This window comes from Pristiophorus japonicus, chromosome 5 (genome assembly GCF_044704955.1).
Source record: "Pristiophorus japonicus isolate sPriJap1 chromosome 5, sPriJap1.hap1, whole genome shotgun sequence".
Taxonomy (NCBI): domain Eukaryota; kingdom Metazoa; phylum Chordata; class Chondrichthyes; family Pristiophoridae; genus Pristiophorus; species Pristiophorus japonicus.
In genome coordinates, this window is record NC_091981.1 from 1950976 (window position 1) to 1976378 (window position 25403).

General features: G+C 52.3%; 1 protein-coding gene across 1 annotated transcript in view; it reads left to right on the top strand.

Moving 5' to 3' along the window:
- LOC139263730 (rab effector MyRIP-like) overlaps positions 1 to 24778 on the top strand; it is a 346446-nt gene extending 321668 nt beyond the window's left edge. The window contains exons 10-15 of the mRNA XM_070879762.1: positions 8259 to 8342; positions 8912 to 9172; positions 17499 to 17684; positions 22907 to 23068; positions 24489 to 24590; positions 24692 to 24778. Coding sequence (XP_070735863.1) covers positions 8259 to 8342; positions 8912 to 9172; positions 17499 to 17684; positions 22907 to 23068; positions 24489 to 24590; positions 24692 to 24778 — 882 coding nt within the window. The remainder of the gene's footprint in view (positions 1 to 8258; positions 8343 to 8911; positions 9173 to 17498; positions 17685 to 22906; positions 23069 to 24488; positions 24591 to 24691) is intronic.
- Positions 24779 to 25403: the final 625 nt, after the last annotated feature.

Here is a 25403-nt window from a genome sequence, read left to right on the forward strand (position 1 = left end):
GGCTGTGGGTAAAGTGTGATAGTGGGGTTATCCAGGCTGTGGGTAAAGTGTGATAGTGGGGTCACCGAGGCTGTGGGTAAAGTGTGATAGTGGGGTTATCCAGGCTGTGGGTAAAGTGTGATAATGGGGTTATCCAGGCTGTGGGTAAAGTGTGATAGTGGGGTTATCCAGGCTGTGGGTAAAGTGTGATAGTGGGGTTATCCGGGCTGTGGGTAAAGTGTGATAGAGGGGTTATCCAGGCTGTGGGTAAAGTGTGATAGTGGGGTTATCCAGATTATGGGTAAAGTGTGATAGTGGGGTTATCCAGGCTGTGGGTAAAGTGTGATAGTGGGGTTATCCAGGTTGTGGGTAACGTGTGATAGTGGGGTTATCCGGGCTGTGGGTAAAGTGTGATAGTGGGGTTATCCGGGCTGTGGGTAAAGTGTGATAGTGGGGTTATCCAGGCTATGGGTAAAGTGTGATAGTGGGGTTACCCAGGCTGTGGGTAAAGTGTGATAGTGGGGTTATCCAGGCTGTGGGTAAAGTGTGATAGTGGGGTCACCGAGGCTGTGGGTAAAGTGTGATAGTGGGGTTATCCAGGCTGTGAGTAAAGTGTGATAGTGGGGTCACCGAGGCTGTGGGTAACGTGTGATAGTGGGGTTATCCGGGCTGTGGGTAAAGTGTGATAGTGGGGTCACCGAGGCTGTGGGTAAAGTGTGATAGTGGGGTTATCCGGGCTGTGGGTAAAGTGTGATAGTGGGGTTATCCGGGCTGTGGGTAAAGTGTGATAGTGGGGTTATCCAAGCAGTGGGTAAAGTGTGATCGTGGGGTCACCGAGGCTGTGGGTAAAGTGTGATAGTGGGGTTATCCAGGTTGTGGGTAACGTGTGATCGTGGGGTTATCCGGGCTGTGGGTAAAGTGTGATAGTGGGGTTATCCGGGCTGTGGGTAAAGTGTGATAGTGGGGTTATCCGGGCTGTGGGTAAAGTGTGATAGTGGGGTTATCCAGGCTGTGGGTAAAGTGTGATAGTGGGGTTATCCGGGCTGTGGGTAAAGTGTGATAGTGGGGTTATCCAGGCTGTGGGTAAAGTGTGATAGTGGGGTTATCCGGGCTGTGGGTAAAGTGTGATAGTGGGGTTATCCGGGCTGTGGGTAAAGTGTGATAGTGGGGTTATCCAGGCTGTGGGTAAAGTGTGATAGTGGGGTTATCCAGGCTGTGGGTAAAGTGTGATAGTGGGGTTATCCAGGCTGTGGGTAAAGTGTGATAGTGGGGTCACCGAGGCTGTGGGTAAAGTGTGATAGTGGGGTTATCCGGGCTGTGGGTAAAGTGTGATAGTGGGGTTATCCAGGCTGTGGGTAAAGTGTGATAGTGGGGTTATCCAGGCTGTGGGTAAAGTGTGATAGTGGGGTTATCCAGGCTGTGGGTAAAGTGTGATAGCGGGGTTATCCAGGCTGTGGGTAAAGTGTGATAGTGGGGTTATCCAGGCTGTGGGTAAAGTGTGATAGTGGGGTTATCCAGGCTGTGGGTAAAGTGTGATAGTGGGGTTATCCGGGCTGTGGGTAAAGTGTGATAGCGGGGTTATCCAGGCTGTGGGTAAAGTGTGATAGTGGGGTTATCCGGGCTGTGGGTAAAGTGTGATAGCGGGGTTATCCAGGCTGTGGGTAAGGTGTGATAGTGGGGTTATCCGGGCTGTGGGTGATTGTGTAACGCTGACTGCATTCGAAAGAAACTTCAGGAGAGGCATAAAATGGGATTCCGATTCCCTATCTCCGCTCTGCACTGTCGCACCGAGCCGGAACTCTCCCCAGTGATGAGCCTTGTGGTGTGCCTTGGTTTGTGGGTCACTGGGCAGTGTATTTTAAAACAAATCTTCGTTCGTGTTACAACTGTAGCAAGGAACGATGTCCCACAAAACTGCCCTTCGTGTTTGCTGAGAATACAGTGAGACTTATACAAATTGTATCTGGGTGTTGCTGGGCATGTCACAGACATCTCACAACCCACTGCCTACTCCCACAACTTAGACTCCACAAGCAGTGCGCAAACCTTTGGCGTCCTTTTTAGCTTGGTGTAGAATGTTGCGATGCATCATTCTCATTCTTGTGTTCAAATCCCTCCATGGCCCTCACCCCTCCCTATCTCTGTAACCTCCTCCAGAACCCCCCCGAGATCTCTGCGATCCTCTCATTCTGCCCTCTTGAGCATCCCCGGTTTATAATGGACGCGTTTATTTGTACTGTAAAAATGGCCGCCCTTTGTCTCTGATTGGTCCCTTGGATGATAAGTCACACCCTGAAGTTTCTCTGGAATGTGTAACTGGAACTGCCCAGCCCAAGTTCTCACTGACTTCGCAAATTGTAACTCGATCCACTTTGACTTCCAGAAGCCACAGAGGATAGATCTCCCCAGAAGCCACCAAGTGCCAGCCGAAGTCCCTTACCTCCCCAGGGCAAGTGCATGACCTCCCCCACCCCCCCACCCCACCCCACCCCACCCCACCATACATGGGCCATTGTGTGCCGATTGTTAACAGCTTTATTGGGCATGAAGTGAATAACGACAGTGTTGTGACATCTGGATTGGACGAACCGCTCTCCCCTTTGATCACCCCCCTCCCACCCTGTCTCTCTCTCTTATCCCCCCACCCCGTCTCTCTCTCTACCCCCCCACCCCGTCTCTCTCTTACTCCCCCCCACCCCGTCTCTCTCTACCCCCCATCCTGTCTCTCTCTCCACCCCCCCACCCCGTCTCTCTCCACTCCCCCACCCCGTCTCTCTCCACCCTGTCTCTCTCTACTCCCCCCACCCTGTTTCTCTCTCTACCCCCCACCCCATCTCTCTCTCTACCCCCCCACCCTGTCTCTCTCTCTCTACTCCCCCCACCCCGTCTCTCTCTCTATCCCTCCACCCAGTCTCTCTCTCTCTCTCCACCCCCCCACCCCATCTCTCTCTCCACCCCCCCACCCCGTCTCTCTCTCTATCCCCCATCCTGTCTCTCTCTACCCCCCCCCCCACCCTGTCTCTCTCTATCCCCCCCAAACTCTCTCTCTCCACCCATCCGCACAAGCTCTCTCTCTCTCTCTCTCTCCCCCCCCACCAAGTTCCAAGCTCTCTCTTTCTTTCCCCCCCCACCCCCACAAGCTCTCTCTCTCCCTTCCCCCAGCTCTCTATCCCCCCCCCACTGCTCCCAGCTCTCTCTCCCCCCCCCCGCGGTTGCTCTCTCCCCACGCAGATCGTGGTCGGACTGATTGCAGGGGCCCACTCCTGGTTCGGGGCCTACTCCTGGTTCGGGGCCTACTCATGGTTTGAGGCCTACTCCTGGTTCGGGGCCTACTCTTGGCTTGGGGCCACAATTCTGGTTCTGACATTTCCGGTTCTGGCGGGAGGCATTGGGGGCGGGGACTCAACAGAAAAAGTACAAATAGTCAGTCCCATTTATAATCGCTCCACCATCGGCGGCCATGCCTTCTGTTGCCTGGGCCCCAAGTTCAGGAACTCCCTCCCTAAACCTCTCTACCTCTCTCTCCTCCTTTAAGACACTCCTTAAAACCTCCCTCTTTGACCAAGGTTTTCCCAGTCCTAACATCTTGTGTGGCTCGTGTCTAGTGACCATGTAGCGAGTTTTCGACAGCACAACAGTCAAATCTCCATTCACACTCAGAACATAGCGACTTAGGAACAGAAATAGCCACTCAGCCCCTTGAACCTGCTGTGCCATGCTGCTCGATCGTGGCTGATTTGAACGTTAATTCCGTTTACCCGCCCTTTCTCCATAGGAAAGAAACTTGAGGCTGGAATTTAGGATTTTTTGTTTTCGAGGCGGGAAAGTTAGCGGCCAGGAATAGTTTGCATTTTGGTGAGGAAGTTTCGGCATCTGGGCCCTGGGTCAGGGGGCACAGCGCGAAGGGAGGCGTTGTACACCCCTCGTGGCGTGAGGATGGGAAACTCCCGAGTTAAAGTGCCGGGCCGGGAGCGCTCCCAGAGAGACCTGTGGGGGGTGGGGGCAGGGGGCGGGTAGTGGGGAGCGGGGTTTGCGGGGGGGAGGGGGGAGTGGGGGGGAAGGGAGTGGGGAGGGAGTGGGTGGAGTGTGGGGGAGGGGCAGGGCGGGGGGCGGGGCAGGGAGGGGGGGTGGGAGTGAGGCGGGGCGGGGCAATGGTGCAATGGAGAGCTCGCCGCCATCTTTCACCCTGCTCCCCGCAGCACAAGGGACCAGAAAATCCAGCCCCAAATGTCTTGCATTTATATAGCGCCTGCCACAAACTCAGGACGTCCCTCCGTGCTTTCCAGCCAATGAAACATGTTGCAGTGTACTCACTCACCTAACACAGAACCTCCTGCCCTCAGTCGTAAGAACTACAATCGACCCGGGATCCACAAACCTGTCGGGGAGAAAGTTCCCAGGCTCCACCATCCCTGTGTGAACAATGTTTGCTGAACTCTCTCCTAACGGACCTGGCCCTAAATTGACGATTACACCCGCTTGTTATGCACTCCCCCAACCCCTTTACCATTTTATTATTCTGCTTTAAAAACTATTTTCAACCATTTCTCTCAATCTTTTCCACTTGGTGCCCATCTTACTGAATTAGACGGCACAGAGAGACGTGCAGTGATCGTGTCCCATCGAACGGGGAGTGTGATTATTCTTCTGTGTACCACAAGGTGTCAGTGAACGCCCGATTATTGGCAGCAGCTGACACACTCGAACAGGACTCTTGTGAATATGGAAATGAAAAGGGATTGCCAGAGCAAGTCACTACATTGGGCACGTGGCTTCAGGGTTTTTATTTACAAAATGTGAATAATTAACTACATTTTTAAAACTTTATCCAGTTAATTTCCGACCTAATCCTCCTCCATGCCCTTGTTATCTCCAGACTTGACTATTCTAACGCACTCCTGGCCGGCCTCCCACATTAACTAAAGCTGATCCAAAACTCAGCTTCCCGTGTCCTAACTCGCCCCAAGTCCCACTCACCCATCACCCCCTGTGCTCACTGCCCTGTGTCCTAACTCGCACCAAGTCCCACTCACCCATCACCCCCTGTGCTCACTGGCCCGTGTCCTAACTCACACCGAGTCCCGCTCACCCATCACCCCCTGTGCTCACTGCCCTGTGTCCTAACTCGCACCAAGTCCCACTCACCCATCACCCCCTGTGTTCACTGCCCTGTGTCCTAACTTGCACCGAGTCCCGGTCACCCATCACCCCCTGTACTCACTGCCCTGTGTCCTAACTCGCACCAAGTCCCACTCACCCATCACCCCCTGTGCTCACTGTCCCGTGTCCTAACTCGCACCAAGTCCCGCTCACCCATCACCCACTGTGCTCACTGCCCCGTGTCCTAACTCGCACCGAGTGCGACTCACCCATCACCCCCTGTGCTCACTGTCCCGTGTCCTAACTCGCACCAAGTCCCACTCACCCATCACCCCCTGTGCTCACTGTCCCGTGTCCTAACTCGCACCAAGTCCCGCTCACCCATCACCCCCTGTGTTCACTGCCCCGTGTCCTAACTCGCACCGAGTCCCGCTCACCCATCACCCCCTGTGTTCACTGCCCTGTGTCCTAACTTGCACCGAGTCCCGGTCACCCATCACCCCCTGTACTCACTGCCCTGTGTCCTAACTCGCACCAAGTCCCACTCACCCATCACCCCCTGTGCTCACTGTCCCGTGTCCTAACTCGCACCAAGTCCCGCTCACCCATCACCCCCTGTGCTCACTGCCCCGTGTACTAACTCGCACCCAGTCCCGCTCACCCATCACCCCCTGTACTCACTGCCCGTGTCCTAACTCGCACCGAGTCCCGCTCACCCATCACCCACTGTGCTCACTGCCCCGTGTACTAACTCGCACCCAGTCCCGCTCACCCATCACCCCCTGTACTCACTGTCCGTGTCCTAACTCGCACCGAGTCCCACTCACCCATCACCCCCTGTACTCACTGCCCCGTGTCCTAACTCGCACCGAGTCCCGCTCACCCATCACCCCCTGTGCTCGCTGATCCCGTGTCCTAACTCGCACCAAATCCTACTCACCCATCACCCCCTGTGCTCGCTGCCCCCTGTCCTAACTCGCACCGAGTCCCGCTCACCCATCACCCACTGTGCTCACTGCCCCGTGTACTAACTCGCACCCAGTCCCGCTCACCCATCACCCCCTGTACTCACTGCCCGTGTCCTAACTCGCACCGAGTCCCACTCACCCATCACCCCCTGTGCTCGCTGACCTACATTGGCTCCCAGTTAAGCAATGCCTCAATTTCAAAATTCTCATCCTTGTTTTCAAATCCCTCCATGTCCCTCGCCCCTCCCTATCTCTGTAATCTCCTCCAGACCCACAACCTCCTGAGATACAGTAGTGTAGAGCTTATGTTACTGCACTAGTAATCTATGGGACATGAGTTCAATCCCACTAGTTGCAATTTAAATTCAATTAAATAAATCTGGAAAAAAAAGCCAGTGACAACCATGAAACTACCGGATTGTCGGAAAAACCCGTCTGATTCACTGATGGTCTTTAGGGAAGGAAATCCGCCGCCCTTACCCGGTCTGGCCGATATGTGACTCCAGACCCACAGCAATGTGGTTGACTCTTAACTGCCCTGAAATGGTCCAGTGACACACTCCATTTTATTCAAGAAGGCAGCTCACCACCACCTCCTCAAGGGGCAATTAGGGATGGGCAATAAATGCCGGCCTTGCCAGCGATGCCCACATCCTTTGAATGAATTTTTAAAATCCGCGCTCCTCTAGTTCTGTCCACTTGAGCATCCCTGATACTCCAGCTAAGTTTTGGATGAGCTCAAGTTAACAGAGGGTGGGAGATCCAAGAATAGACAAGTGTGGTGGTTACAAAACCATGCCGTGGGTATCTGCAGCAGATAACGTGAGACCCAATCTTAGTGAGAAAGAAATCCATGAGCTCTTGGCTCTTGCTGGAGGGGAGGGTGCAGGGCAGATCTTCAATAGGGATAAGATGGAGCCTTGGTAAGAAAGATTGTGTGATTGGATTCCATAATTTTGTAGCAATTGGCCTTTGACCTTACCTGCACCCACCTCATCCATTCATTCTCCCAAACTTGGGTCAAAAATGATTCTCAAAGAATAACAATAAATATGTGTTTAAAAGCTCCCTCCCTCATTTTTAAATGGTATCGATGTCGTCACTTTGCCAACAACACACTCGGAATATCCGTCACTTTAACGGACATTACAAAAAACGGTATCTGAATAAATAAACAAAAACCAGGTGTATAAGGTCTGGAATGGACTTTGAAAACATGGGCTGGATTTTTGGCTTTTAGGATTTCGGGGCGTTAATGGCGGCTGGGTGGGACGGTCCTGATACCACCCGGGAACAGTTTGTGTCAGCAATATTGGTCAGCGGGGCCCTGAGTGTGGGGCGGGGTGCTAAGGGAGGCGTTACACACCTCTCTCGGGGCGCGAGGCCGGCTGAGCATGGGACGATCCCGAGCTGAACAGCCGGCCTTGGAGCACTCTCCCAGGCGGTGGCACCAGGGGGCGCTGCGGGGCGCTACGGGTCGGGCGGGAGTCACAAATCGAGCCGGTGTCACCACCAGGGGGCATTGCACACCGGCTCGCCTCCCCCGGGCGGTATAGCTCCGTGCCCCCCCTGCCCAAACCGGCCCAGAATGTCCCTGCAGGACCCTGGGAGCTGGCCACCCGCCCAGGAACTCTCACCGCCACCATTCCCGCCCCTCCGGGGGTGAAAACAGAGGCGGCCAGGACCGGATGATCCTTACCTTCTGGCAGAGAGTGGGTGGGCCGCAGAATGAGCTCATGGTGACGTGCTGCAAGGTGCCATTTTGGCCAATTCCTTGACTTCTGCTCGTTCTCCTTGGGCACATCTTCCAACATAAACCTTTTGGATTCAGACCGTTTTAGCAAAATAATCTGAAAATAATCTGGGTTACGATGTCGGATTGCCCGTCGCTGGTGAGATATAAGTAACCAGCACCAGCCTCTTCCAACCCAAAGCCGAGAATCACTGGCAAAGTAAAAAGTCATAGAATGCTGCAGCACAGGACATAGGAAGAGGCCACTCAGCCCATTTAGCAGAGCTGCATTAAACCCCCCCCCCACCCCGCTGCCTCCCCAGCTCCCCATGTTTTGACTCCCAGTCCGAGGATCGCCCCCCAGTCAGGTGAGATGCGTTTAGTGATTGAGGAGCTTTAATGTTTGGAGCTGTGTCCCCTGCCGTTGTGCGGGCCAATCCCGTTCACTGACACCGAACCTGCTTCTCTTCACCCCCAAGGAGTTGAGTCAAAGCATGCTGGTGATGGAGCAGAGCTTGGCCCGGCTGGAGCGGAGGATCAGCCTGGGGGCCTGGAGCCAGGAGGTAATCTCCGTCTTTGTCTGCACGCTGTCTCGAAATAAAATGCACGCATTCTGAGTTTATTGACGGACCTATTCAGAATGTGTTTATTTTTGCCCAGGTCTCTCTGATGGGCTCTCCGGACTCACCCCGTTGTCCCCTTGTTTTCTCATCTGGAATGGCTGCTGTTCATTGTCACATTGATGTCGGAATCCTGCACGCCTTTGCAAAGACATTCATGCATCCAATAAATGTCACAGACCCTCCCCTCAGAGAGCCTCCAGAACCATAGTGCTACTTTCATGCTCCAACGATCTCATTCCATGGTCGTGGCAATGTTGCAACATATTACCTGCTGCTGATGCCAACCTTACCATTCCATAGTCACCTCTGCCACTCACCTTGTCCAAGCGTTAGCGTTGTTGCTTCTGTTTGCAGTATCGCTCACCCCTCTCCCGAACCTCGGGCTCTGAGCTGCAAATACATTTATTCAAGTGGTGAAGCTCAGTCTCACGAGTTGAAAATATACATTTCATTGTTTTTTTCAAGTGAGTCAAATGCCAATGAATTGGAAGTTGTTTTTCTTTTTAAAGGAATCGCCCGTCCCTGTACATAAGATCCAAAACCCAGCGGCTAAATCCAATCTGGGCTCAGACAGCGGGGTCACACTTTCTAGAACTCACATAGATTTAATGGAAGAGAAACTGAGATCAAAGTTGCTTCAACTAGCCACGAAACTAAGCGACAAGGAGTCATCGTCTGGGGACGAGATGGATCCAGACACAACCGAGGGAGCTCAGGAGACTTCCTCGTGTGATGAAGACCACAAGCACATTCAGGATCAACTCATGAGAGTAAGTTCACCATTTACATTTCGGGGAACAGGCAGAAACAGGCTATTGAAGTTGAACGTGTGTGTGTGTGTGAGAGCGTGTGTGTGTGTTTGTGTGTGTGTGTGTGAGTGTGTGTGTGTTTGTGTGTGAGTGTGTGTGTGTGTGTGTGAGAGAGAGTGTGCGTGTGAGAGAGAGCGTGTGTGTGTGTGTGTGTGAGAGTGTGTGCGTGTGAGAGAGAGTGTGTGCGTGTGAGAGAGAGTGTATGTGTATGTGAGAGAGAGTGTGTGTGTGAGAGAGAGTGAGTGTGTGTGTGTGTGAGAGTGTGTGTGTGTGAGAGAGCGTGTGTGTGTGAGAGAGCGTGTGTGTGTGAGAGAGAGAGAGCATGTGTGTGTGAGAGTGTGTGTGTGTGAGAGAGCGTGTGTGTGTGAGAGAGCGTGTGTGTGTGAGAGAGCGTGTGTGTGTGAGACAGAGCGTGTGTGTGTGAGAGAAAGCGTGTGTGTGTGAGAGAGAGAAAGCGTGTGTGTGTGAGAGAGAGCGTGTGTGTGTAAGAGAGTGTGTGTGCACTGAGGGAACGCTGCACTGTTGGAGGTGCCGTCTTTCGGATGAGCTATTAAACCGAGGCCCCGTCTGCTCTCTCAGGTGGATGTAAAAGATCCCATGGCCCGATTTTGAAGAAGAGCAGGGGAGTTCTCCCCGGTGTCCTGGGGCCAATATTTATCCCTCAACCAACATCACTAAAACAGATTATCTGGTCATTATCACATTGCTGTGTGTGGGAGCTTGCTGTGCACAAATTGGCTGCTGTGTTTCCCACATTACAACAGTAACTACACTTCAAAAAGTACTTCATTGCCTGGAAAGCGCTTTGGGATGTCCAGCATTCAGAACCTAAAGCTTCAGGCTGCGTGGTGCAATGGGTTAGACAGTGATCCTCACATCCCTGGGATCGGGATCTCAAGTCCAGAGCAACTTTGAGCCTGGGCATTCCCAATATGGAGCCGTGTACAGCGTTACCACATTCAATGTTCCCATTAAACTGTGCGGCTGTGCAGTGTCTGAAGGTCCCGTGCAGCTGGTGAGCCGGCCTTTAACCAGAAAAACCCGCAGGCACGAAACTCAGAATGGCCAAAAGACATTGGCGGGAATTCTGACCATATTGCCTTTAAACTGACAATCTCGCTCAGAGGGGTCTCATGGTGAATCTTTCTGTGCAGTATTTTCTTGCCCACTTTCAGTGTCAGTGTCAGCAAATTTTGTGTCTGAACATAAAAACATAGAAACATAGAAATTTACAGCGCAGAAGGAGGCCATTCCGGCTCATCGTGTCCGCGCCGGCCGACAAAGAGCCACATGGCCCTCGGTCAGCAGCCCTGAAGGTTACATATAAACCAGTGAACAATGAACACTGACAGAAAGGCAAAGAGCACTCAGCCCAACCAGTCTGCCCCACACAACTGCGACACCCCTTATACTGAAACATTCTACACTCCACCCCAACCGGAGTCATGTGATCTCCTGGGAGAGGGAAAAACCGGATAAAAACCCAGGCCCATTTAGGGAGAAAATATCTGGGAAAATTCTCTCCGACCCATCCAGGCGATCGACACTAGTCCAGGAGATCACCCTGGCCGTATTCTATTCCCTGCAGTACTTACCATTATATCTGCACCGTCCAACAAAAGGTCATCCAGTCTAATCCCAATTACCAGCTCTAGGTCCGTAACCCTGCAGGTTACTGCACTTTAAGTGCTCATCCAACCATCTCTTAAAAGTGGTGAGGGTTTTCTCATCCACCACTCTTCCAGGCAGCGAGTTCCAGATCCCCACAACCCTCTGTGTAAAGAAGCCCCCCCTCAAATCCCCTCTAAACCTTCCACCTACCACCTTAAAACTATGCCCCATCATAATAGACCCCTCCACCAATGGAAATAGACCCTCACTATCCACTGTGTCCAGGCCCCTCAATATATTGTACACCTCGATGAGGTCTCCTCGCAACCTCCTCTGTTCCAATGAGAACAAACCCAGCCTATCCAATCTGTCCTCATAACTAAGATTCTCCATTCCAGGCAACATCCTAGTAACCCTCCTCTGCACCCTCTCCATCGCAATCACATCTTTCCTGTAATGTGGTGACCAGAACTGCACGCAGTACTCCAGCTGTGGCCTAACCAAAGTATTATACAATTTAAGCATAACCTCCCTGCTCTTATATTCTATGCCTCGGCCAATAAAGGCAAACATTCCGTATGCCTTCTTAACCACCTTATCCACCTGGCCTGCTACTTTCAGGGATCTGTGGACAAGCACTCCAAGGTCCCTTTGTTCATCTACACAATTAAGTGGCCTACCGCCTAATATGTATACCCTTTCCTTATTATCCCTCCCAAAGTGCATCACCTCACACTTCTCTGAATTAAATTCCATTTGCCACTGCTCTGCCCACCTGACCAGTAGATTGATATCCTCCTGCAGCCCATGACTTTACTCTTCATTATCAACCACACAGCCAATTTTAGTGTCGTCTGCAAACTTCTTAATTATACTCCCTATATTCATATCTAAATCGTTGATATATACCACAAAAAGCAAGGGACCCAGTACTGAGCCCTGCAGAACCCCACTGGAAACATCCTTCCAGTCACAAAAACATCCACCAATCATTACCCTTTGCTTCCTGCCTCTGAGCCAATTGTGGATCCAACTTGCCACTTTGCCCTGCATCCCATGGGCTTTTACTTTCGTGACCAGTCTGCCATGTGGGACCCTATCAAAAGCTTTGCTACAGTCCATATACACTACATCGTACGCACTGCCCTCATCAACCCTCCTGGTTACATCCTCGAAAAATTCAATCAGGTTAGTCAAACACGATCTTCCCTTAACAAATCCGTGCTGACTGTCCCTAATTAATCCTTGTCTTTCCAAATGCTGATTCATCCTGTCTTACAGGATTTTTTCCAATAATTTTCCCACCACTGAGGTTAGGCTGACAGGTCTATAATTACTCAGCCTATCCCTTTCTCCCTTCTTAAATAAGGGTTTAGAAACATAGCAAAATAGGTGCAGGAGTAGGCCATTTGGCCCTTCGAGCCTGCACCACCATTCAATAAGATCATGGCTGATCATTCCCTCAGTACCCCTTTCCTGCTTTCTCTCCATACACCTTGATCCCTTTAGCCGTAAGGGCCATATCTAACTCCCTCTTGAATATATCCAATGAACTGGCCTCAACAACTCTCTGCGGCAGGGAATTCTACAGGTTAACAACTCTCTGAGTGAAGAAGTTTCTCCTCATCTCAGTCCTAAATGGCTTACCCCTTATCCTTCGACTATGTCCCCTGGTTCTGGACTTCCCCAACATTGGGAACATTCTTCCCGCATGTAACCTGTCCAGTCCCGTCAGAATCTTAAAAGTTTCTATGAGATCCCTTCTCATCCTTCTGAACTCTAGAGTATAAAGGCTCAGTCGATCTGGTCTCTCCTCATATGTCAGTCCTGCCATCCCGGGAATCAGTCTGGTGAACCTTCGCTGCACTCCCTCAATAGCAAGAACGTCCTTCCTCAGATTAGGAGACCAAAACTGAACACAATATTCCAGGTGAGGCCTCACTAAGGCCCTGTACAACTGCAGTAAGACCTCCCTGCTCCTATACTCAAATCCCCTCGCTATGAAGGCCAACATACCATTTGCCTTCTTCACCGCCTGCTGTACCTGCATGCCAACTTTCAATGACTGATGAACCATGACACCCAGGTCTCGTTGCACCTCCCCCTTTCCTAATCTGCCACCATTCAGATAATATTCTGCCTTTGTGTTTTTGCCCCCAAAGTGGATAACCTCACATTTATCCACATTATACTGCATCTGCCATGCATTTGCCCACTCACCTAACCTGTCCAAGTCACCCTGCAAACTCTTAGTGTCTTCCTCACAGCTCACACCGCCACCCAGTTTAGTGTCATCTGCAAACTTGGAGATATTACACTCAATTCCTTCATCTAAATCATTAATGTATATTAGGGTCCCAGCACTGAGCCCTGCGGCACTCCACTAGTCATTGTCTGCCATTCTGAAAAGGACCCATTTATCCTGACTCTGCTTCCTGTCTGCCAACCAGTTCTCTATTCATGTCAGTACATTACTCCCAGTGCAATGTGCTTTGATTTTGCACACTAATTTCTTGTGCCGAATGTATATACCCTTTCCTTATTAGCCCTCCTAAAGTGCATCACCTCACACTTCTCTGGATTAAATTCCATTTACCACTGCTCTGCTCACCTGACCAGTAGATTGATATCCACCTGCAGCTCATGCCCATTAGCAGTCCTCCAATCCTCCGGCACCATCCCCCGATCCAAAGAGGACTGGTAAATAATAGTCAAAGCCTCTGCTATTTCCTCTTTTACTTCGCTTAACAACCTGGGATGCATTTCATCCGGGCCTGGGGACTTAGCCACTTTCAAAGCTGCTAAGCTCCTTAATACTTCCTCTCTCACCCATATTTATTTCATCCAGAATATCACACTCCTCCTCGATAGCAGTATCTGCATTGCCCCTTTCCTTTGTGAAAACAGATGCAAAGTATTCATTAAGAACCCTACCAACATCTTCCGCCTCCATACAAAGATTACCCTCATGGTCTCCAATAGGCCCTACCCTTTCTTTAGTTACCCTCTTACTCTTAATATATTTATCGAGTATCTTAGGGTTTTCCTTAATTTTACTGGCCAAGAATTTCTCGTGCTCTCTCTAAGCATACCTAATATCATTTTTAATTTTGCCTCTTAACTTTCTATATTCCACTAAAGATTCGATAGTATTTAGCCGTTAGTATATGACATAAGCGTCCCTTTTTTTCTTAATCCTTCCCTGTAAGTCCCTAGACATCCAGGGGCCTCTAGAAATGTCCCACACTTTTTCTTTAAGGGCACATGTTTGGCCTGAGCCCTCTGGATCTCCTCCTTGAATGCCTCCCACTGTTCCGACACTGATTTACCCACAAGTAGCTGTTTCCAGTCCACTGTGGCCAAATCACTTCTCAACTTAGCTAAATTAGCTTTTCCCCAATTCGGAACTTTTATTCCAGACCTATCCTTGTCCTTATCCATAACCAACTTGAATCTGACTGAATTATGATCACTGGCACCCAGGTGCTCTCCCACTGATGCCCCTTCAACCTGCCCAGCTTCATTCCCCAAAACTAAATCCAGAACCGCCCCCTCCCGTGTTGGGCTTGCTACAGACTGACTAAAAAAGTTCTCTTGAATGCTTTTCAAGAATTCCGCACCCTCTATACCCTTCACACTATATGTATCCCAATCAATATTAGGATAGTTCAAATCCTCTACTATTACTGCCCTATGGTTTTTGGACTTCACAGAAATGTGCCGACATATTTGCTCCTCTATCTCCCTCCCACTGTTTAGGGGTCTATAATACACGCCCAGCAGTGTGATCGCCCCTTTTTTATTTTTCAATTCAACTCATATGGCCTCATTTGATGATCCCTCTAACATATCAACCCTCCTCAACGATGTAATAGTTTCTTTAATCAGTACTGTGACCCTTTTTATCCCCCTCTCTATCTTATCTAAAAATCCTGTAGCCAGGAATATTGATCTGCCAACATAAGAAATAGGAGCAGAAGTAGGTCATTCGGCCCCTCGAGCCTGCTCTGCCATTTAATACAATCATGGCTGATCCGATCATGGACTCAGCTCCACTTCCCTGCCCGCCCCCTTATCCCCTTATCAGTTCAGAAACTGTCTATCTCTGTCTTAAATTTATTCAATGTCCCAGCTTCCACAGCTCTCTGAAGCAGCGAATTCCACAGATTTACAACCCTCTGAGAAGAAATTTCTCCTCATCTCGGTTTTAAATGGGCGGCCCCTTATTCTAAGATCATGCCCCCTAGTTCTAGTCTCCCCCATCAGTGGAAACATCCTCTCTGCATCCACCTTGTCAAGCCCCCTCATAATCTTATACGTTTCGATAAGATCACCTTAACGTGGAGAATAAACGTGTGAACACTTATGTAGAGACCGGCTGGTGCAGCACGCAGACCTGTAACATCGGTGCCTGGATTGTTGAACAGGATTTCTACCCCAAATTTTTGTTCAAGCTTTATCGGTCCCTCGGGTTTGGAAAGCGCACAAAATAATACTCCATTTGGACACGGTTCATAAGTTAAATAACAACTTCTAGGCAAAGCCGTTATTAGTTTATCAGAGACTTGATTGTGGAGGTGTGAGCTCGCACATTGACAATAGGTGTTCTGGTGCGGAGCAGTAAGCAGTGCCAGAGATGACGCACATTGTTCATGTCTCCGATTCTTATGTCTGCATAAAAGCTGCACAAAACCCTCTTCGAGTACCTCTCTCCTATCAATTAGCGACATAAATGAGTTGCGATGTTCCGCGAGGTGACAGGCTGGCGCTGAGTATTATTGATTTTATATTTAAGATTGCTGGTCACCAGCTTTTGTTTTGATCTACAGACTCCTGAGAGAAGCATCTTCATAACTGCCTGCTTCTGAAGCCGCTGTTTCAGGCTGGAGAGCCCTTGCTGCATCCATTACCCCCGAACCGTGCGTCCATTCTGTCTCAAGGGCCAGCTTTCTGTCCTGTTCTCCGTTTGGAAACACTTGGGTTGTTGGAGGGGAACGATGGATCCTTTGATCTTCAGTAGTCCCAGTGTAGCAACGTATACACTCTCGGTGCTTTATATTTATCCATTTTGTGTTGGAAATGTGAATTAGAAGTGTGGTGCAGTGTTTTACAGCAGTGCACTACTCCGCGGCAAGAACGTGGCAAATGGAATATAATGTGGGGGCCGGAATTCAGGAGTGCAGTAAAGTTGGCGCAGCGATGAGTTTTTTATGTTCTTGCCGCACAATACGTGACACGGCCGGACAATCGATTTTCAGGACTTTGAAAGTGGGTCATAGTGGGGGCGGGAGATGGGCAGGACGGCCGGCTGAGGGGTGAATTTGTAAATTAGCCGCAGAGTGGTGGTGACATCACAGCGCGTGTGCATCACTGCGCTCTCCTCCCTCCGTTAAAGGGGAGACAATCGGCCATTTTAAATCTTCGGCACCTGAGTTCAGTCAGTACAGCATAGGTCCGTGTGGAAAAACAACAGAGTCCGATACTCCAGTGGGATCTTCCTCAATAAATTGGGCATTGATCCACGAGGGGGAGAAATTCCCCAGTGCCCGGATTGGGGGGGTACCTGGCTCGGGGCGGGACTTCCTGTACCCGGCTCGGGGCGGGACTTCCTGTACCCAGCTCGGGGCGGGACTTCCTGTACCCGGCTCGGGGCGGGACTTCCTGTACCCGGCTCGGGGCGGGACTTCCTGTACCCGGCTCGGGGCGGGACTTCCTGTACCCGGCTCAGGGTGGGACTTCCTGTACCCGGCTCGGGGCGGGACTTCCTGTACCTGGCTCGGTGTGGGACTTCCTGTGCCCGGCTCGGGGTGGGACTTCCTGTGGCTGGCTCGGGGTGGGACTTCCTGTACCCGGCACGGAATGGCGAGTACCGCCGCTCACAGGAAGTGGAGGGCAATCTCGCGTGGCACCACTTCCTGTAGAGGCGAGTTGCTCGGCGCTACCCGGCTGCTCCACATTGCGCCAAGACGGTTCATGCCTTCGGGTAACGGGGCGCGCTACTGCTGTGCACTCTGCCGGGCCCCTGACGGCCTTCGCTGGGCCCCCGGGGCAGCGTGATGCCGAGCCGCTGCCCTGGATCCCCAAACCGGAGCGCCGGGCTGCACCAGGGAGGCAGACGTCGGGCTGACCGGCTGGTCGGACAAACTGCCAAGATGGCGGCACGCGGCGTGCTCCCGACCTCCCCTTTGACCTCCGCTCGCTGACACCGCTCATGGTGGGGGGGGTGGGGGCCGCTGGGCAATGTCCGCCGCGGGGCGCTGAGGGGTCGCCGCGCGCTGCGATGACATCATCGGGTGCGTGTCGTCCCGGGGCGCTACTGGTGGGGCACGCCGTTACCGTGGCAACACCGGTGCTAACTCCCGCGTATATTCGCAGGAGCCGTAAACCCCCCACCCCCAAAACCCAGCGCAAACTGCTTGTGCCCCATTAGCGCCCCCCAGAGGCATTGACGGTGTCACAGAACAGGACCATTTCGAGCCCAACAGCCTCAACCAGAGACCCTGCTTTGAAATACAATCTGTACTGCGCCAATTCACAGTCCTGCCTTGGAACATTCCGGCATTCTCTATGTTTGTCCATTGGGTGCATTTAATTTACTAACTTACTTTTTCCGAACTTCCATTTATTGACTAATCTCGCTGATCTCTCTGTCCCTTTCTCTGTTCTAACCAAACAGAAGTACTCAGCCATCTCTCTCTGCAACATCACGACGGAGGTACTGAAGGTCATCAATGCGACAGAGGACCTGCTCGGGGAAACCACGGGGGACAGTGGCTTGCCAGCACACTTCAGTGCCGGAAGAATTCCCAGAGGGAAGGACGCGGTGCGACTTGAGGAGCAGTTCTCCAAACTGGAGGAAAACGTAAGGCCAGCAAGTGATTTCCTGATAGATTGGGACAGGCAGCCCCTCCCAAACCTCTCCCTCCTCCTCCGACAGCCCCTCCCAAACTCACTCCCTCCTCCCCCGACAGCCCCTCCCAAACCCCTCCCTCCTCCCCCGACAGCCCCTCCCAAACCCCTCCCTCCTCCCCCGACAGCCCCTCCCAAACTCACTCCCTCCTCCCCCGACAGCCCCTCCCAAACCCCTCCCTCCTCCCCCGACAGCCCCTCCCAAACCCCTCCCTCCTCCCCCGACAGCCCCTCCCAAACCCACTCCCTCCTCCCCCGACAGCCCCTCCCAAACCCACTCCCTCCTCCCTCGACAGCCCCTCCCAAACCCACTCCCTCCTCCCCCGACAGCCCCTCCCAAACCCACTCCCTCCTCCCCCGACAGCCCCTCCCAAACTCACTCCCTCCTCCCCCGACAGCCCCTCCCAAACCTCTCCCTCCTCCCCCGACAGCCCCTCCCAAACCCCTCCCTCCTCCCCCGACAGCCCTCCCAAACCCACTCCCTCCTCCCCCAACAGCCCCTCCCAAACCCACTCCCTCCTCCCCCGACAGCCCCTCCCAAACCCGCTCCCTCCTCCCCCGACAGCCCCTCCCAAACCCACTCCCTCCTCCCCCGACAGCCCCTCCCAAACCCACTCCCTCCTCCCCCGACAGCACCTCCCAAACCCACGACCTCTACCCCCGACAGCCCCTCCCAAACCCACGACCTCCTCCCCCGACAGCCCCTCCCAAACCCGCGACCTCTACCCCCGACAGCCCCTCCCATACCCACGACCTCTACCCCCGACAGCCCCTCCCAAACCCACGACCTCCTCCCCCGACAGCCCCTCCCAAACCCACGACCTCTACCCCCGACAGCCCCTCCCAAACCCGCTCCCTCCTCCCCCGACAGCCCCTCCCAAACCCACGACCTCTACCCCCGACAGCCCCTCCCAAACCCGCTCCCTCCTCCCCCGACAGCCCCTCCCAAACCCACTCCCTCCTCCCCCGACAGCCCCTCCCAAACCCACTCCCTCTACCCCCGACAGCCCCTCCCAAACCCGCGACCTCTACCCCCGACAGCCCCTCCCAAACCCGCGACCTCTACCCCCGACAGCCCCTCCCAAACCCACTCCCTCCTCCCCGACAGCCCCTCCCAAACCCACTCCCTCCTCCCCCGACAGCCCCTCCCAAACCCACGACCTCTACCCCCGACAGCCCCTCCCAAACCCACTCCCTCCTCCCCCGACAGCCCCTCCCAAACCCACGACCTCTACCCCCGACAGCCCCTCCCAAACCCGCGACCTCTACCCCCGACAGCCCCTCCCATACCCACGACCTCTACCCCCGACAGCCCCTCCCAAACCCACTCCCTCCTCCCCCGACAGCCCCTCCCAAACCCACGACCCCTACCCCCGACAGCCCCTCCCAAACCCACGACCTCTACCCCCGACAGCCCCTCCCAAACCCACTCCCTCCTCCCCCGACAGCCCCTCCCAAACCCACTCCCTCCTCCCCCGACAGCCCCTCCCAAACCCACTCCCTCCTCCCCCGACAGCCCCTCCCAAACCCACGACCTCTACCCCCGACAGCCCCTCCCAAACCCACGACCTCTACCCCCGACAGCCCCTCCCAAACCCACGACCTCTACCCCCGACAGCCCCTCCCAAACCCGCGACCTCCTCCCCCGACAGCCCCTCCCAAACCCACGACCTCTACCCCCGACAGCCCCTCCCAAACCCGCGACCTCTACCACCGACAGCCCCTCCCAAACCCACTCCCTCCTCCCCCGACAGCCCCTCCCAAACCCGCCACCTCTACCACCTAGAAGGACAGGGGCAGCAGGTACATGGGAACACCACCACCTCCACGTTCCCCTCCCAGTCACACACCATCCCGACTGGGAAATATATCGGCCGTTCCTTCATCGTCGCTGGGTCACAATCCTGGAACTCCCTCCCTAACAGCACTGTGGGAGCACCTTCACCACACGGACTGCAGCGGTTCAAGAAGGCGGCTCACCACCACCTTCTCAAGGGGCAATTAGGGATGGGCAATAAATGCCGGCCTTGCCAGCGATGCCCATATACATAAGAACATAAGAAATAGGAGCAGGAGTCGGCCATTCGGCCCCTCGAGCCTGCTCCGCCATTCAATAAGATCATGGCTGATCTGATCATGGACTCAGCTCCACTCCCCCTGCCCGCTCCCCCTAAACTTGATTCCCTCATCGTTCAAAAATTTGTCGATCTCCGCCTTACATATATTCAATGACAGACAATTCCACAGATTTACAACCCTCTGAGTGAAGAAATCCCTCCTCATCTCAGTTCTAAATGGGCGACCCATTATTCTGAGACTATGCCCCCTAGTTCTAGATTCCCCCACGAGGGGAAACATCCTCTCTGCATCCACCCTACCAAGCCCCCTCATAATCTTATATCTTTCAATAAGATCACCTCTCATTCTTCTGAACTCCAATGAGTAGAGGCCCAACCTACTCAACTTTCTTCATAAGTCAACCCCTTCATCTCCGGAATCAACCTCGTGAACCTTCTCTGAACTGCCTCCAATGCAAGCATACCCTTCCTTAAATACGGAGAACAAAACTGCATGCAGTATTCCAGGTGTGGCCTCACCAATACCCTGTACAGTTGGAGCAGGACTTCCCTGCTTTTATACTCCATCCCCCTTGCAATAAAAGCCAACCCTACCCGGACCGAAAGAATAAAGGTGCTGTGTAATAATTGGGACTTTATGTGGACTTTGCTTTCAAGTAAACTAGATGGGAAAATTAATGGAATCAAAATTGGAAATTCAGGATAAAGTCGAGCTCGGACATTAACATCGTGCCTGAAGTCATCATCATCATCGTCATAGGCAGTCCCTCGGAATCGAGGAAGACTTGCTTCCACTCTTAAAATGAGTCCTTAGGTGGCTGTACAGTCCAATACGAGAACCACAGTCCCTGTCACAGGTGGGACAGACAGTGGTTGAGGGAAGGGGAGGGTGGGACTGGTTTGCCGCACGCTCCTTCCGCTGCCTGCGCTTGGTCTCTGCACGCTCTCAGCGATGAGACTCGAGGTGCTCAGCGCCCTCCCGGATGCACTTCCTCCACTTAGGGCGGTCTTTTGCCAGGGACTCCCAGGTGTCGGTGGGGATGTTGCACAGGGAGGTTTTGAGGGTGTCCTTGTAACATTTCCGCTGCCAAACTTTGGCTCATTTGCCGTGAAGGAGTTCCGAGTAGAGCGCTTGCTTTGGGAGTCTCGTGTCGGGCATGTGGACAATGTAGCCTGCCCAGTGGAGCTGGTTGAGTGTGGTCAGTGCTTCGATGCTGGGGATGTTGGCCTGGTCGAGGACACTAACGTTGGTGCGTCTGTCCTCCGAGGGGATTTGTAGGATCCTGTGGAGACACGTTGGTATCGTATTGTGGCTTGTGTCGGCCACAACCCGTACAAAAATTCACACCGTTAAAGGAATACGCTTCACTGATGTAGCGCCTTTCACAACCTCGGAACGCCCCAAAGCCAGTGTGTTTTTATCAGAGTGCAGTCACTGTTGTAATGTGGGAAACGTGGCAGACAATTGCGCACAGCAAGCTCCCACACAACGCGATGGGGTGATGACCAGATCATCTGTTTTTTTAAATATCTTTTATTCTATCTGCTTTCAAGCCGATCTTCTGTAATGATGAACATCGATCCACAACCCTGGTTTCTCGAACAGCTCCCTGGTCTTTACAATATTGTGGTGCTCACCTCCTGCCTCCGTGTACTGCCGGGAAGGTGCGCTCTGCCACTAACGCTCTCTCCTCCTTCCCCCTCACCCACTGAACCCCACACCACCAGCAAACCAGTCACTGAAGAAGTCGGATTTGAATTGCTTCTCTGTCCTGATTAACTGGGACCAGGAGGAGACCATTTTGCTCTCTGTTTTCAGTTTTCTCAGTAATGCTCCTGTTTAAGCTGAGTGAGTGCGCTGCACCATGCAAAAACACAGAGACAATGGAGGTGCTTTATGCTTGTCATTATGTTCAACCGCATGCCTAGCGGTACATTTTAATCTTAGATTATCTCACAATATTCAGGATTATTTTTGACTTTCCCATTACCTACTTCCGCTCTCAGTCTCATAAGAACATAAACATTAGGAGCAGGAGTCGGCCATTCGGCCCCTCGAGCCTGCTCCATTCAATAAGATCACGGCTGATCTTCGACCTCAACTCCACTTTCCCGCCCGATCCCCATATCCCTCGATTCCCCGAGAGTCCAAAAATCTATCGATCTCAGCCTTGAATATACTCAACGACTCAGCATCCACAGCCCTCTGGGGCAGAGAATTCCAAAGATTCACCTCCCTCTGAGTGAAGTCTCTTTGCCTCTTGTTGTTTCCCATATTCTGCTTTTTCAACATCATCATCATCATAGGCAGTCCCTCGGAATCGAGGAAGACTTGCTTCCACTCTAAAAGTGAGTTCTCGGGTGGCTGAACAGTCCAATACGAGAATTACAGTCTCTGTCACAGGTGGGACAGACAGTGGTTGAGGGAAGGGGAGGGTGGGACTGGTTTGCCGCACGCTCCTTCCGCTGCCTGCGCTTGGTTTCTGCATGCTCTCGGCGACGAGACTCGAGGTGCTCAGCGCCCTCCCGGATGCACTTCCTCCACTTAGGGCGGTCTTTGGCCAGGGACTCCCAGGTGTCGGTGGGGATGTTGCACTTTATCAGGGAGGCTTTGAGGGTGTCCTTGTAACGTTTCCTCTGCCCACCTGGGGCTCGCTTGCCGTGAAGGAGTTCCGAGTAGAGCGCTTGCTTTGGGAGTCTCGTGTTGGGCATGCGGACAATGTGGCCTGCCCAGCGAAGCTGGTCAAGTGTGGTCAGTGCTTCAATGCTGGGGATGTTGGCCTGAGCGAGAACACTGATGTTGGTACATCTGTCCTCCCTAAGCAAGTGCTTGTTTTCGAGGGACTGCCTACGATGATGAATATGTTTTTTAGTGATGTTGATTGAGGGATAAATATTGGCCCCAATAGTGCCACGGGAACTTGTACCCAGAATTGGGCTGGTTGGAGTCAGGATTCACATTTTTAAGCCGACCCCAGCCCAGCCATGTTTTGGGGTTGAATTTCCCTCCTATGTTGTAGATATTCAGTGAAATTGTCTTTATCATTGTGAAGCACCAGCAAGCTATTATATTGGAGCAATTGTTTTTTTAATATAGGTTTACATAGCAGCGGGCACTGTGTATAGTCTGGAGGGGCAGCTGAACGACCTGGAGGACTGCGCGCGCAGCATTCACAGTATAACTACTGAATCGGAGCTGGCGGATCTCGAGGACCAGGTGGCCACTGCTGCAGCCCAGGTTCACCAGGCAGAGCTCCAGGTAAATATCAGGCTCACTATCGGGGCGTATTGTGCACACACAGGCCAACACACAGACTTCAGCAAGCTCTGTGGAAGTGTATGTGAGGAATCAATGAAATCCGAGGAAATTGCGAATTCTAAAAGAAATAATGGCCCGAAAATTCCAGCTGGAGGCTTCCCGCGGGCAATTGCCTCCGACCGGAGAATTTTTCCGAAAGTACCTGGTGGTCCCGGAGGAGCGTGGGATCCCGGTGGGGGGGGGGGGCCTTCTCTTCCCACGCTGTGGAGCGCGCTCCCAGGTTCCCACGGAGACGGTGCAGTCATGTGTGAGTGCTCAGCCAATCGGGTACAGTATTTCACAGGTTCCCATTAATCGCACTTAGACTCATGAAGCTACGAGTTTTCAGTGCTATTAATGGGGAAAAAACAAACACGCAATAATAAAAAATAAAAAACAGACCTCACATAATTAAAATTAATTGAAATTAAAGTTAATAACCGCCTTAGAAAAAAACAATATATTTCTGATTTTTTTTAAAGTTTTGTAATTCGGGTTAAAAATAAACTTACCGTAGTGGGCAGAGTTTTTAACAATACAATGCGTTTATTTTATTTTATTCTGGTTTGTGTGTTTTTAAATACTTGCGCCTGTAACAGTCGGCTATGCCCTTGCTTTTTCAGGCGCAAGATATTTGAGGACATTTGCCGGGCAAGATATGGGTAACTCCCGCAATCTTGCCCGTACAATTGTCCTTGCTCCCGGGATGCGGAAGAACTGTCGAGCTCCAGCTCCAGCTTGACCGATCGGAAAAGCCGGATTTCAGTGCATGCGCACTGTGCGCCGAAAACTGGCTTTTCCGATGCCTTCCCGGGTCCCGACACACTCCGTTCGGTGAGACAGACAGATGACACGGGAGGAATTCCAGCCACGTCGGGTGAGAACTATACAGGGAGCTAAGGTCATTACGAGGTCGGGACACGATAAACAGGCCTTCGACCAGAGGCAAGACTAACATTGGTGGAAGGGTGGAGAACCAGGGGACACAGATTTAAGGCGATTGGCAGAAGAACCAAAGGCGACATGAGGGAAAACGTTTTTACGCAGCGAGTGGTTAGGATCTGGAATGCGCTGCCTGAGAGGGTGGTGGAGACAGACTCAATCATGGCTTTCAAAAGGGAGTTGGATAAGTACCTGAAGGATAGAATATTGCAGGGGTACGGGGAAAGGGCGGGGGAGGGGGACTGGCTGAGGTGCTCTTGCAGAGAGCCGGCACGGGCTCGACGGGCCGAATGGCCTCCTTCTGTGCTGTAACCGTTCAGTGATTCTTTATTTAAATAACAATATCTAAACCCATCACCGCTGCGCTTATCAATGGCGACTCTTTCGATCGATTGTCAATAACTTTGATCACATTGTGTACCCATTATGCACTTGACAGGTGTCAGACATCGAGCGTAGAATTTCCGCTCTGAATGTGGCCGGATTGAATGTGGTTCCCTGTGAGCGACTGCTGAAGAAACGTCTGCAGCCTGATATGAAGGTAACGGGACAGTTTGGATGTTGAGATTGTAAATCAAATGCTGAACATTTCCTGTCAAACTGGCTTGATTGCGGGCGTATACCGCTTGTGTTTCGTTGTAGGCAGAGACCATTGATTCATCAAGGCAACAGAGGAGAAGGCTTCCAGCTCCACCAAAGCAAGGTATTCAAAGCAGCGTCATTATATAATCTACCCTGGGGCTGGGAATTCGAGCTTACGTCGCTACGTAGAATAGGCTTGATGAAAAGTCAGGTCTTCCTGAATTATAATTGTCTTTTCATAAATAATACACTGACTAAACTATTACTGATCCGGTATTTAAGACTGACAGCATTTAGCGGGGAACTCTGAGGTACAAGGAGTGATATAAACTTCCCTGACATCGGTCCTTTAGAAGTTAATAGTGATGCCATGATCAAGCTTGACACCAGTCCTGTGAGTGTATTTATTAGGGTGACATATTCTTATGTCTCCAGTCGTCCTGGTTAACACTTGCCACTGGACCAAGACCTCGCTCTGTCAAGCCCCGTGTGGTGGCTGGTGTGCAACGGTCACCCCACGTTAAAACAATCCACCCACAGGCATCTTCCACCCTTCAGGATGTAGTTCAGGATATTAGGCCCATCATTGAAACACCTGTGAACGCATCCTTTTTTGGCGTGGAAGCAAGTCATCCTCGATACGAGGGACCGCCTGATGATGATGATGATGATATTCTTAGCTTGACATCATTCCTGTGGGAGCGTATGCAAAGGGTGCTGGGTACTTATCCTGACAGCGGTCTTTAGGGTCGAGATTGGTGCGGTACTGAGG